This window comes from Camelus ferus, chromosome 17 (assembly GCF_009834535.1).
Source record: "Camelus ferus isolate YT-003-E chromosome 17, BCGSAC_Cfer_1.0, whole genome shotgun sequence".
Classification (NCBI taxonomy): domain Eukaryota; kingdom Metazoa; phylum Chordata; class Mammalia; order Artiodactyla; family Camelidae; genus Camelus; species Camelus ferus.
This window is the reverse complement of record NC_045712.1, coordinates 20,629,875-20,644,832: the sequence shown is the minus strand read 5'-3', so window position 1 is coordinate 20,644,832 and position 14,958 is coordinate 20,629,875. Positions and strand designations below refer to the sequence as shown.

At 36.8% G+C, this 14,958-nt stretch overlaps 1 protein-coding gene across 1 annotated transcript in view; it reads right to left on the bottom strand.

The window, feature by feature from the left end:
• Positions 1-14,958, bottom strand: part of ERC2 (ELKS/RAB6-interacting/CAST family member 2) — an 875,889-nt gene that overhangs the window by 533,739 nt on the left and 327,192 nt on the right. Inside the window, exon 8 of the mRNA XM_032458251.1 lies at positions 5,473-5,640. Coding sequence (XP_032314142.1) covers positions 5,473-5,640 — 168 coding nt within the window. The remainder of the gene's footprint in view (positions 1-5,472; positions 5,641-14,958) is intronic.

Sequence of the window (14,958 nt, the reverse complement as noted above, 5' to 3'; positions counted from 1 at the left end):
GAATTTTTGTCTAACTTAATGGCTTGAAGAAAAAATTTCTTGGGTAGTAAGTTTATGCTGCAAGAATCTATGAGTTACACAACAGTCTGAATTTGATCTGGTACAAATATTGCTACCATGTTCTAAAATTATACACTGGACATTATATACTTTCCAAATGTACAATGTCATCAAGGTTTTATGACGTTTCCTACAAAAACTCAATATTCAGGTAGTACTTCATCAGTGGAAGTTTGAATTCAGGTATGGGAACAGAATGCTATGGCTGCAGCATGAAAACTGTGCTGCTTCTCTGACTTCAATATCATAGCCACAAGGGGATAATTCACTCAACAATTTTCATACATGCATATTTTTGACCTCTACTAAAAGAACTCCATTTCTTGGAATTATGGGGTAGAGCCAAAAACATGGCGACCAAATCCATTCTTGATGACGTCTGTTCTCCTACAAAAGTTTGGTCAGAGATATTATGCCACCTGAGGTTCTCTGTTTATTCAATTTCACTTCCTTCCTCAAGTAACAAAATGCTTAGAGCATTGTGTCTGTTCCTGCTGCTCAGACATATGACCTGTGCAAGTGGCTGATGGAGCGCACAAGACTTCTGAGACCCAGTACTCTGAAGGCAGAGCTGACGGATACGAGGTGCAAACCTAGCTTCGCCAGGTTAAACATGGCTATGAAGGGAGCATACCCAGTTCTACTGGCATCAAAGCACAGTGCTGGTTGCCAAAGAGTCTACGAGAAAGAAATATTAAGTAATACTGCACTTCTGACATTGACATGAGTTTATTATTCTTCCATGCTAACACACCCTAATCCAAAGCTTATGCTATTCCAATCCAGGCCTGCCCTAAAACAGCCAATTATACTGAATGTGATCAAAACTGTACGGAGTCTCCAGTCCAAAGACAATGTTCCATTAGCCCATCAGTTTCTGTATTATTTCCACATTTTGAGTTGGTTCCTGAATTGTGTGCATCACTTCTTAAAGGATTATTTCTCTTTCACACTGGAGGTATAGTGGTATTCATGCCCCTTCACTATGTTGCCAGTGGTTCTATTTCCTCCCCAAATGTATTGGTAAATACTCAGTGGAAAAAAAAAAAAACTTGAAGCTAAACAACCTCTCCAAATACACATGAAGTATTTTCAAATCCATTATCTCCATGGTTTAAATAAGTGGTATTGTGATCACATTTTCCAAGGGAGCCGTAATACACAACAGGCTTTGCTCTAGAACTTCCTTTGAGTCTGGCTGTAGGGGAAAGACAGAAATTTTGCAAAATATTCACATCAGCAAAAGTGGCCATTTGCCACTTTTGCACTGAAAGTGCCTTCCCAAAATCATTACTAGAAAATTGTTGCCATTCATTTCTCAAGAATGAGAGAGCTTAGTTTCAACTCCTGATTCAGCAATTGTGGTGTTCTTCGTCGATTCACTTTCACACATGGAGTCATCATTATAAACTTCAGAGCCAAAGGAAAATGAAGCTTATTCTCTTAATCTGCAATAACTATTTTATTCTATTTTCCTAAAGACAAAAAAACTTGTATCTAGGTTGTATGACCTTGGGCAAGCCTACCATAAGCCTCAGTATCCCTGGGGTCAATAACTATACTTGCTTCACAGGGTTATGGTAAAAAGTAAATAGGGCACATAATGAGTATAGCAGAGTGTCTAGCATACAGTGTTCAACCTAAGTTCAATAAACATCAGCTTTTGTTATCATTTTCTGCTGGGATTTTATATGAAAAGTCTTCTTTTAAATTCTTAGTATTGCTACAAGAACTGCCACTGTAACTATTTCTCTGTTAAGTCTCACCTGCCCTAGAAAGTCCTTTGATTCAAAGGGTCCTTAGTCATCTCTTCCCAGCCCTCTTCTAATTATCTATATCAATTAGCTGGAGCTGCAAAGTGGGGAGACAGTGACCAGGGCCTTATCTGTAAAGACCTTGACAGAAATAAATAACATGATCTATCAGATCACCTTACTGTTGAGAGTAAGGATAGAAGCCACTGAGGATGGAAACATTGGCTTCATGGGCATGCAACTTATATAGATGCAGAAGGCCCACACTCAGAAAGGCCCCATGCTTGGTTTAATGCTCTGTTACTAACATCCTGATAAATCTCAATAAAATTCAAACAAGGAGCATCACATTTGCATTTTGCACCGGGACCTACAAATTATATAGCTGGTTGTGACTGGAGAGTTTTGGTCAGAGAGTGATAAGAATTGTTTTATGTTTTAAAAGGATTACTCCAGCTTCTATGTTAAGAACAGCCTGTACAAAAGGTAAGGATAAAAGCAGGAAAAATAGCTAAGATACTGTTGATAAAAACAAGGTGAGAGGTACTGGTGACAAATGACACCAAGAGGAGGGCCAGTTAGATTCCATTTGCCTGTAGCGGTAGCATGGGTGTCTGGCAACATGCCTGTCTATGGCAGGGTTCTGGCCAGCCAGTTCCTGCTTCCTCCTACTAGTTCCTGCCCAGTTTCCATGCTGCCTGCCTGTTAATCTAAAAGCCCTATATGTTTCCAATACACTTTCTTTTTCTTAAAAGAGCAGGAGTTGGTTTCTCTTCTTGCCTACACTTTTCCTTGGGGAAGGCAGCGGACCCTATGGTCCCATCAAAACTGTACACAGTAGCAAACAGTAATTCTACAAATTACTGAAAGAAGGGAGTAAAGAAGAACCTTAATGAGATAAAGCATCTTCTGTGTTAAGTAACTGTATTACAACTTATTATATATTCTCTGATTCCAATTAAGTATTGGGTGTAAACATAACCCCTCCCCCACTAAAATTTGTATGAGTGTGACAGGATAGGAGCTACTAAAGTTTATGTAAATAAAAAATGCACCTAAAATACCTTTAAGACTCATAAAACACCTACAGCCAGCATAATACTCAACAGTGAAAAGCTGAAAACCTTCCCAATAAAATCCAGAACAAGACAAGGATGCCTACTCTCACCACTTTTATTCAATATAGTATTGGAAGTTCTAGCCATAGCAATTAGACAAGAAAAAGAAATAAAAGGGATCCAAATTGTAAGAGAAGAGGAAAATTGTCACTATATGCGGATGACATGATACTATATACAGAAAACCCCAGAGGCTCCACATAAAAACTACTGGAGCTGATAAAAGAATTTGGCAAGGTAGCAAGATACAAGATTAATATATAGAAATTAGTTGCATTTCTTTACACTAACAATGATATATCAGAAAAGGAAAGTAAATAAACAATCCCTTTTTAAATTGCATACCAAAAAAAAAAATACTTAGGACTAAATCTGACCAAGGAAGCAAAAGATTTATATGTGGAGAACTACAAAACACTGACTAAGGGAATTAAAGATGACTTAAAGAAATGGAAAGATATCCCATGCTCTTGGATTGGAAGAATTAATATTGTTAAAATGGCCATACTACCCAAAGCAGTCTACAGATTTAATGTGATCCCTATAAAATTACCCCTGACGTTTTTCACAGAACTAGGACAAATAATCCTAAAATTTATATGGAATCACAAAGACCCAGGATTGCTAAAGTGATACTGAAGGAGAAGAATGAAATTGGAGGAATAACCCTCCCAGACTTCATGCAATGCCACAAAGCTACAGTAATCAAAGCAGTGTGGTATTGCCACAAAAACAGACATATGGATCAATGGAACAGAGTAGAGAGCCCAGAAATAAACCCGCAGACATACGATCAATTAATCTGTGGCAAAGGAGGCAAGAATATACAATGGAGAAGACAGTCTCTTCGGCAAGTGGTGTTGGGAAAACTGGACAGCCACATGTAAATTAATGAAGTTAGAACACTCCCTCATACCATACACAAAAATAAATGAAAAGCGGCTTAAGGACTTAAATATAAGACAAGATACAATAAATCTCCTAGAAGAAAACATAGGCAAAACATCTTCTGACATAAATCTTAGCAATGTTCTCCTAGGGCAGTCTACCCAGGCAATAGAAATAAAAGTAAAAATATACAAATGGGATCTAATTAAACTTATAAGCTTTGCACAACAAAGGAAACCATAAGTAAAACAAAAAGACAACCTATGGAATGGGAGAAAATATTTGCAAAAGATGAGACTGACAAGGGCTTAATTTCCAGAATATATAACCAGCTCATACAACTTAATAATAAAAAAACAAACAACCCAATCCAAAAATGGACAGAAGACCTAAACAAGCAATTCTCCAATGAAGACTTACAAATGGCCAATAGGCACATGAAAAAATGCTCAATATCACTAATGATTGGAGAAATGCAAATCCAAACTACAATGAGGTATCAAGTCACAGGAGTCAGAACAATCATCATTAAAAAGACCATGAACAATAAATGCTGGAGAGACTGGGGAGAAAAGAGAACCCTCCTACACTGTTGGTGGGAATGTAGTCTGGTGCAGCCGTTATGGAAAACAGACTTACCATATGAGCCAGCAATCCCACTCCTCGGCATATATCCAGAAAGAACCTTAATTCAAAAAGATACATGCACCCCAATGTTCATAGCAGCACTATTTACAATAGCCAAGATATGGAAACAATCTAAATGTCCATCAACAGATGACTGGATAAAGAAGTTGTGGTATATGTATACAATGGCGTACTATTCAGCCATAAAAAATAATAAAATAATGCCATTTGCAACAACATGGATGGACCTAGAGATTGTCATTCTAAGTGAAGTAAGCTAGAAAGAGAAAGAAAAATACCATATGATATCACTTATATGTGGAATCTAAAAAAACAAAAAAACCCCCACAAACTTATTTACAAAATAGAAATAGATTCACAAACATAGATAACAAACTATGGTTACCAGGGAGGAAGGGAGTGGGAAGGGATAAATTATGAGTTTGAATTTGCAGATACTAACAAACATATATAAAATAAATAAACAACTAGTTCATACTGTATAGCACAGGGAACTATATTTAGCATCTTGTAGTAACTTACGGTGAAAAAGAATATGAAAATGAATATATGTATGTTCATGTATGACTGAAGCATTATGCTACACACCAGAAATTGACACAACATTGTAAACTGACTATATTTCAATAAAAATATATATATTAAAAAAAAAAACACTGCTCAACTCTCAGTAAGGAAAAAGGAAAAATTAACTAAATTTTAGACTTTTTATTACTTTAGATTTATATCTAAGTTTGTAAAATTATCTGCATGCTTAAGCTGGCAAAAGAAAAAAAAATCACTATTTAGTTTTCAGGTAATCAAATAGAAAATTCATCAGGCCATGCTAAAAATGCTATGTTACAACCACAAGTCAGTTACATATCAGTAAGTTTAAAGTTTACACTCCCTAATCCAAAATTCTTGAATAATTTCTTCTTTTCCACATGCTCAAAATTTCTCTGAAAAGACAAAACATGGGTGATACCAATTCTCAACCTGAAGGGCTTATGTTAGTTACTCACCTTTTTCTGAAGAACATTAATTTTCCTTTCCTTCACTTCTAACATATCCTTCATGTCACGAATCTCTCCAGCCAGTGTACCCTTCTCTTCCGTGAGGTCCTGCAGCTGTTTCGTTTTTTTATTGAGAAAAGATTCTTTCTCTTCTAGTCGTAATCTCAGTGCATCTACCTGAGATTAGGAAAAAGAAAGAAGGTTGAGGTTTACTCAGAGGTTATCAGTAACCATCAGTCCTGCCCTGGGAGGAGGATGGGGCAGTAGTATGCCTTCTGAGCACAGCATGATCAAACACTGCTCATGGGTACTTCCATGCTAGGCATTTTAACAGCCTACACTAAACCACCTTGAAGTCCTGTTGCATGTATGCCTGAACAGTGAAATACTTTTTTAAAGTATAAGGTTTATATGAAATAAGACATTATAAAACAGTAGTACTTCTCCATGTTGTGAAACCAAAAGCTGAGAAACAAAGCACATTAATTCTCCGTGTCTTTGGGAGCCCAGGGTGGGCACAACACTGCTCATGCTGTGCAGTATCTTCCAGGAATACGGAGAACACAATGAGCCATGCCACGGACATCTGGGAGAACAAGACTGACACGTAGAGAAACACTCCTGAATTAGAAAAAGACATGTTGCCAAGAGGAAGCAAATGCTGCTAGAGGAAGAAAATGCTGTGGAAATGACACCCATTTTCCAGCTTTATGAATGACTGCTCTCCAAATACTAAAGAAAAAAAAGACAAAGCATGCAAAAAAAAAATCCTATTTCTATCTTAGCTCAAAATTTTATCTTATTATAATTCCTGCTTTTCAAATGTTGGTAAGAAAATGAGGAAACATAAATTTTATTTTTTTAATGTTAACATTTCAAAAATAATTCCAAAAAATGTGCAAAAAAAGTTTACATGGGTGATGTGGGCGATTGGGGTGATGGAAGACTTTAATCCTCACTCTCCATAACAGAAATTTGATTGATAGTAGCTACGTCAACCATCAGGAAATAACAATGCAAGGACGTTATTCAGAGATATCATATAACCAGGCATAGAGTTAAAACAGGTGGTCTTGAGGAAGAAGAAATGGGACAGGGGTAAGTTGGAGGCTGCTCCATCTCACAGCAAATCTTGTTGAACATTTGCTCATTATACTACTAGTAAAATTTGGATTAAAAGGAAAAAAGATAAAGTTTTTTTTTAAAGTATGTAGGAATATCGTAATAAGCCAAAACAAACAGACATGTAAATACTACAAGGACATGGAATCAAAAGGCAACTTGGAACAATGGAAAGAGGGCACTTAGGTTTTAGGCCAGGTTCTACTTCTATCTGCCTGTGAGTATCAGGACAATAATTCTCACTTCCCCACACCCAGCCTCCCAGCCTCAGTTTCTTCATTCATAAAACAAAGAGATAAGAACAGATCATCCCTAAGTGCCTGACATTTTATGATTTTAAAGTCAGGAATCAGTCTTAGGCAGAATGCATCAGGGAAGGATAATGATAGTAGAGATAAAAAAGTAATTGAGGTTGAATCTCCTATTCTCCACCCCTTTCCGAGAAAGGGCTGCCAAAGTTGTGTTTTTAAAGGTCAAAGGTGATGGGTAGGTGAGTGAGGAGAGTGTTTTTCCAGATTCTGTCCCAGAGAGGAGGATGAAGCTGGGAGGTCCCAGCAAGGGAAGAGGGGACGAAGAGTGCTTGAATTCCTGTTGGCAAAATGATCCTGAGTGCATTATGAGAAAGAGAGGACATTCCGTGCCTGCAGAAGGTAAGAACTGCAGATTCTTCAAACATCTGATAGCTATGGCTCTTCTGACATACTGGCGGTAGAGATCTAGGGGTTGGGAGGTGAAGGAGATATTCATGCCTACTCCTAAATGAAAATTCATGCCAGTTGCACTAAGGCTTAAACATCCCAGATTCTGAAGTGGCCTATCTTTGTTTAAAGTTATTTTCATCTACCAACCTGGAATAACAGCAATACTTCTCTTTGGGTTTTCATTTTACCTGATGAAAAAATATGATCTTTAGTTTATACATAAAGGATGGCATTTAGTGGGTTCCTTGGAAACTGGCAGAACATGTCGAGCACTCGAGATTATAACAGTGGTTAGAAGGGGTTACATTTAATTCTAGATTTGCACACAGGCTGACAAGGACTCTGTAAATCTGAGAAGAAACTGTGGTCCCATTCTAGCTATCAAAGATGGATGGTCTATATCTGGACCAAAGGAAATGCCCAATATCCAAAACTGTGATATAAATAAATTACAATATGGGAGGTAGTGAGTGGTGCTGGAGAGAGTATAGAAAGAGAGACTCTGTATTGGTAAATAATAAGCTTAACATTTCTAGCATCTTCTCACCACGTGTGATCTATCAGTGCCCTGCCCCAGTTTACTGAGCCCAGAAGAGATAAAAAGCAACCCTAGCTGTAAGAATATTTTCCCAGGAATAAAATAGAGAGTAAGGATGGTCGTGATCAACACACTACTCACAACACCCAAACTCTACATGGCAAGAGGCAGTCTGTGCCAGCTGAGGTCTTCTGTTTGGCAGTTTATTTTCCATATACCCCAAAGCATGTACTTAGCTTCAAAGGAACTTGAATTGTGTCCTTCAATCACCTTCACTCTATCTTTACAGCTTTGCACAGTTTCCTAGAATCAAGAAACGAAGCTTAAGGATCTTTTTTTTTCAAGACAAAACTTTGACCTGAACTGCATCCAATTCTCAACCAACATTAGCCCAGTTTGCAGTAAGCAAGTATGACATCATTTCTAAAGTCAAATTTTAACTTCCAGATGGTGCAAAACCACAAGCAGGCGCACAGGCTTTCTGATGCACAGAAGTTTAAATACAGGGAAGATCAGGCCAGAAAGAATATAGTCTACTAAAAATTAGAATCTGTAGTTCCAAACTGAGTATCAATCTGTAGGATTAAAGTTCCTCTCACTAACATTCAAACTTAACTAGACAATGCACATCATGTTTAAAAGAATCAGAAAAGCCTTGAAGTTTAGGTTATATTCCAACATCAGGTAGAGACATAAAAGTTAAAATGTTTGGGAATATGAAATACCTATCTCTGCCTCTTTGCTCAACACCAAATAATTTTAAGAGCCCTTGACTCTCTCTCTTAAACTTTGGCAGTTGACTCAGTAATAAAACTTGGCAAAGCAAAGAACACCATCATTTCCCAGAAAAACAAAAGAAAATTAGAACTGTATGATATAGTCAGGGCACAAAGAGCCACAGGTTTAATTTCCAATTTTTACATATGACTTAACTGCATGGGGACCAGTCACCAGAAGGAAAAATTGGGACAATCTTTTCATTTTAGGTGAATTACTCACTTCTTTCTGATCCAGTTGTGCGTATATCTGTGTGTGTACGTTAAAGAGCATGTAACATATGAAAATTTAACCTTTTATCTGGCAGTATAAAACATGAAACACTTGTTATCACTTCAGTTCCAGGTATTAACTTGAAAGAAAAGGACCATGGCAATGAAATTGGCAAAAATTGCCAAAATCAGAGTTAAACATTATTAATCTTCATGTCAGCACCCAGGAATTATAACCAATTCCAATGGTGAGGTATGTTTCTAGAAGTCCTATACATAAGCCTTCTGACCTTTCTTTCATATTTTACATGGGCCTTCACAAATGGTTTCAATGTTGTGACAGAATACCAAGTGTTACTTGATGTGCCATAAATAATTTTTTTAATCAAATGGTTCATTTCAATCTTAAAATGACTACAGCAACACTTGAGAGAAAAAAAAAAAAAACACTTGAGAAAGAAAAAGGGGCCACTTGAAAATTTTCACAGATTAAATACTACTTACTTGACAACACTTCAGGCACTGAATAAACATGCTATCACAAAGAACAACTTTAAAAGAAAAAGAAACTGGAACACACACAAACGCTTCCAATATAGTTTTACTTCCCATTCAAAGTTTCATTTGTTTGTTTTTCCTAATAGTAGACTTGGGTTAAGAGTATATTTGAATTTGATTCAACTTGCAATCATTCAAATGGGGAGAAAGTTTCAAAGTTGTAAGTATGCATAATGTACACAGCCTCCAAAGACACAAACACTAAAAATAACCTAAAATATAAAACTTGCTGTGGTAGTAACCACTAGTTCTCACTCACATCCAATTCTCCTTTCCTTCCTGAACACAGGGATGATTTCCTTTCCCAGCCCCTTTGTGGGAAGATGGGGCCATGTGTTTTATTCATGAAATGTAAGCAGAAACAACATACATCACTTCCTGCCTGTGTCATCCCCATACCCTTTCCCTTCCTCAGAGATCTTGAAGGTAGAGCTACAACATGGCAGAACCTCCATAAATCGGGATCCTCAAGTGACCAGGAGAAGCAGGATAACCTCCAGCCTCCTCTCCTACCATCCCCAACAGGGGTTCGACTTCCAGTACGATGTGTTAAACCACTCATCAATTATTATAATAATTTGCTTTTGTTTTGCTAAAAAGTGGGCACCTTAAAACTAGGAAGGTTTGTCTTAGAGGTTACCATGAACCTGAATGAAATAGGGCCATTGTACCTCCCTCTGCTCTTTCTATGTGTAAGACCTCAAAATCTACTTTTCCTGGCCTTTCACCCCAAGTCCAAAGAAGGAGGAAAAGGGACAGAAAGTAAAGGACAGAGCTAAAAAAGAAGTAGCAGAAGCCTAGGGAGTTAACACAGAAGTTAAAAATCAAGACCTTGGGGAGAAGAGAGAAAGAGATCGAAGAGGAAGAGTCTCCTTAAGTGCATGGATTTGAACTTCAGATTTTATCAAGTGGCTCAAGCAGACAAACCTGTTTTGCAGTCTCTGCATTGCAAATATAGGTGTTCAAGCAACTCGCAGCAGTGGCCATGGACTTACCCACAGGCCTTCCGAATATCAGGGAACAAAATTAAAGTGTTATAACCAAAATGAGGATAATGAGACAACCTCATTCATCAAGTTATTTCAAGGATTAAATTAAATAACATATGTAATGCACTTAGCACAGTGCCTGGCACCTAGACACACTCAATAAATTTTTGCTATTGTTATTATATTTTATTTTTCTGCTTTCCACAGCCTCTAACCCTGTGATTTATATACTGTAGGAATGCAATAAAGGTTGCTAATCAACAGCCCTCAGGAAAAGTGGAAAACCAGCAAATAAAATGTTGTGCTCTAACATGTACCAGAGTGTTATATTGTCTGTCATTTACTTTAAAATATTTCAGTATACACAGTATGATCCATGTGTCTATGTGAAGAGGGTGTCTGGGTGGGTGAGCAGATGGGTGTATTTCCTAACTGTGAATAAACTTTCCAGGGGTAGTTAATTAGTCTATGAAAGACTTCAGTTAAAAGCTGACATGCCAGAGTTAGCTACCAAAAGAGCCTCAATATTCTTTGTATTTGATGAATATCTGAAATTTGGTCAATTAACATAATTGATGTGAGGAGTGATTCTTTTCTTGGTGAAATGAGTGGTGTTTGAGATGTGTGGATTGGCTAGAAACGTTGCACGGGCACCCTTACCCTTCCAGAAACAAGATTTAAGACAGTGTGTCCAATGAAAATACGATGCAAGCCCCATCTGTAATTTTTAATTTTTCAGCAGCCAAGTTTAAAAAGTAAAAAGAAACAGGTAAAACTAATTTTAATAATACATTTAGCCCACGATATCAAAAATATTATTTAAGATGTAATCAATATAAAATATTAATAATATATTTTACACTTTTTTAGTATTCTCTTAAAAATCCAGCATTTATTTTATACTTTCAGCATATCTCAGTTAAAACTAGTCACATTTCAGGTGTTCAATAGCCCCATGTGGCTCATAGCTACCATATTGGACACTGCAGGTCTATGATTCTAGTAAGCCCAAAAGTTTTAACTCTTAGATTTTGATCTCCCCTGCATAGAGACACTTCAGGAAGGATTCTGGACCAACAGCAAACAAGGTTGGCTGAGCCTTGCCACAAAAAATATCATCACATTGACCTAGCATGAACCTTTTACAGTCTCAAAAGGACAGAGAGGTGGAACTTCAAGAAGCACTCAGAGAGACTGTATGACTATGACATACTACCTGGGGGCAAGGTATTGGGGCAGGAGTCCTACAGCCTTCCCTTCTTTCAGCATCAGAGGCTACTGATCTCTACAAAGAGAATTACCTAATTGGCTTGGCGATTCAGTTAGCCAAGATCTTTCTGGAGTCTTGTTAAAAAGAAAAATGCAGAATAATCACTGCTTTTTAAAAACTATTTCACACAAATCTGTAACTATAGGAAAAGTTGTCTTCCAGAAAAAAATGACCTTCAGCAACTGCACCATGAAAAACTAGCTATACAGATAAGGTATGTCCATCTCTTACCCTATGCTTGGGTTACATCTTTTCACTCTTTGACTTCTGCAGCTATTTTGGTTTCAGATTTCTCTTCTCTGCAGGTACCCTTTTTATCTCCAGGAACTAAAATTATTCATTCATCTGTTCATTAAACAAATATGAAGAATTGATTTTGTGCCAGGCATTGTCCTAAGTTAGAGATACAGCCTTTTAACAAGACCATCAGGTCATGACTTACTGAACCATGTATTTGAGAAGCTGGAGTTGAGGTAGAGCAAGTAAGTATTACATAAATATCATTAGTAAACATGATTTTTAGGGTTAAGAGGGAAAGTAATACAAATACAAAATCTAAGAACTTATGTAAAAGCCTTATTTAAAAAAGCTGGGATAACAAAAGGCTAATTTGTGGATACCTGTGTTTATTGGTAAAAGTGTATATTGTGTGTTTGTGTGCATACAAAATAATAAAATTCATGATTTAGCAAATGTCTATCAGCTATTATAAATTAGACTTGAGCTGACCCCTTGGTATTCAATAAAGTGGTTTAGTTAACTGATGGCTACTCTTTACTGTCCCATATTGGAACATTAAGTGGTCTTTACTGACCTTTAAGTAAATTGTACTTTATACTTGCTCCACTGCTTTCAAGATAATTTTGGATTTTAGTAAATTTGGGTCTTTAAAAAAGAGTCTTGTAATACTAATAAGTATGAACACATGATGTATTTTCTCTTTTAAAATATTATTTTCTAGCTTTGTCCATAAAAAGGCTTAGGTAAAAATGACCACCTCAATAGCAATGATCACCCACCTCAAATGCGGTCACTTAAAACCATTTCTCAATGAAAGAAACCAGTTTTATTGTAGCAATGATTGATTTCAGATCTGTATCTGTAGAAATATAAGATAAGTATGGAATATCTTGTTGAACCAGAAAGCAAGGAACCTATGGAAGACCAACAGAGTCTTCTTGTTGGCCAAGAATGGGACAATTTGACACTGTTTATTAACAGACACTAGGGGGTGGGGATGGAGGTCAGGAACAGGCTGTCAACTGGAGGAGAGACAGCAGCCACCACAACTAGGATGGAGGTGGTGGAGAAGGAGAACATGGCTGTGTTTGAGACATATTTTGAGATACAATCAGCAGGCAGCTGGGAGAGGTAAGGGTTTGTATATATGAGGATGGAAGAAAGGAAGGAATCAAAGGGAACTCCTGGGTAACAGGCTGGAGTAGACAGTGGAATTATTGCCTGTTCTGGGAAAGACTGGGGAGAATCAGACTTAAGGTAGGAAAATAAGAGTTCAGGACTAGGTATATGTAGCTTGAGATGCTAGGAAACATCCACAAGGTAAATGGCTGTATAAATTGGAAGCTCCTGAGACAACAGAACCTGAATTAGAATATAACCTACAGGACTGTGGATGAGCAGTCCTGTAGTTATATCAACATTCTTCAAGAAGACTGATTAGGACATCTTCTGCATATTTACAGATTTACTCTCACTTAGATGCATTTACTCCCACTGAGATTAAGCTAACAAAAACTTGTAAGAAACGAACAGCTATACAACTGAAGACTGAGAGAAATCCCTTTCCTAAAAGGGTCCCTGGTTTTCAATCTTTAGTTAGGACTTGCTCCCCTGCACAGTCATGAGTAACAAGAGATTTGGTCTTTTCAATTATGCTCTTAAGCTCTTCAAGGTGGCTAGTTAATGTCAATCATGTATTAACCCTCGGGTTGATCATTGGAGTCAGTGGAGTGATAATGACGGGGGAAAGAAGGACTAGATAATCCCAATTCTGTGTGCTGGCTTTCATCCAGCAACCCAAAATTTACACATTTGACTGGGGCGGGGGGGACCTGTATTATACTTTAAGATATTTAAATAGCACAATGAAAAACAATAATGACTGTATTATAGATTGCTTCATAATTTACAATAGCCTTACTCTTAACTTATAAGTCTATTCTCTTATACAATTTTAATTCAAAAAATAAAATTCAGGGATATTTAGTATTGCATAACCACATGCTGTGCTTATAAAAGTTCAGTTACAATCACCAGCTTGTTAATAACACAGTTGAGATTTTCAGGTTGTAAAGATGCATTTTTGTCTTACCTACCCGTCAAAAAATTACACCTAACTCCCACATGCCACCTACTTGAAGAAAACAATGCTGGGTAAAGAGTGCTTCATATCACCTACATGGAAGAATTCATATCATATGTGGGTTAATAACCCAGCCAACTTTATAAAGCCTGTTTTCATACTTAAGTTTTTGGCTACTTCTTACACTAAAATTAGGTGGTTTTAAGAGACTAGTCCAAAGTTCAAAATTTAATGTTCAGTTCGGTTCCAGAAAATTTCTGAAAACACATGGGAATTGTAACTCATGTGTTAATACTTAAAGTTTTTGTTAATAAAACTTCCAACACTAACCTTACCTCACTGAACTTACCTCACTGGTTTTTATGCTCACTATAAAACTATAGCTGTCATAATATTTTTGAATTACTACAAAAGGAAGTAAGCCATTCCAAAGTCAATATTATTTTGCAACATGATGATAGTTATAAATTCTAAATACTTAAAACCAATTTGCAAAACTATCAATCTTAGTACCTCCTAACATTTGAAAAGTCCATCTTCAAAACACTATTACCAAAAAAAAACAAGTTTGAGAAAACACCATGTATCATTCACCTTGTACTTTCTCTCCAAGTAAGCACATCAAATTTAAACATGAAAATGTATCTTAACATAAAATTTTTAAAATATTGGTCCTACTTAGATATGCCATGAACTTTCTAAACTATCACTGAAGCCCAAAGAACTTAAATCACGGATAATTTAGTACCAAGATCAAGTAATAACTTTGTGATCTCAGGGTCAGTGCTTTTTAATAAATCCAAATAAGCATACCTCCATCCAGGTATGCTTGACATGTTTGTAAATGACTAACAAATTAGGAACTGTAGTCCTTTTATTTTAAAAGAGAATTAAACCCATATTTTAAAGTCATGGCTCTCAAATCAGGGCCCATACTCTTGGAGGATGGGGACCTGTGTTCAACGATCTATTAGTTTTATGTTGTCTTTTCTTTTTGAGATTATC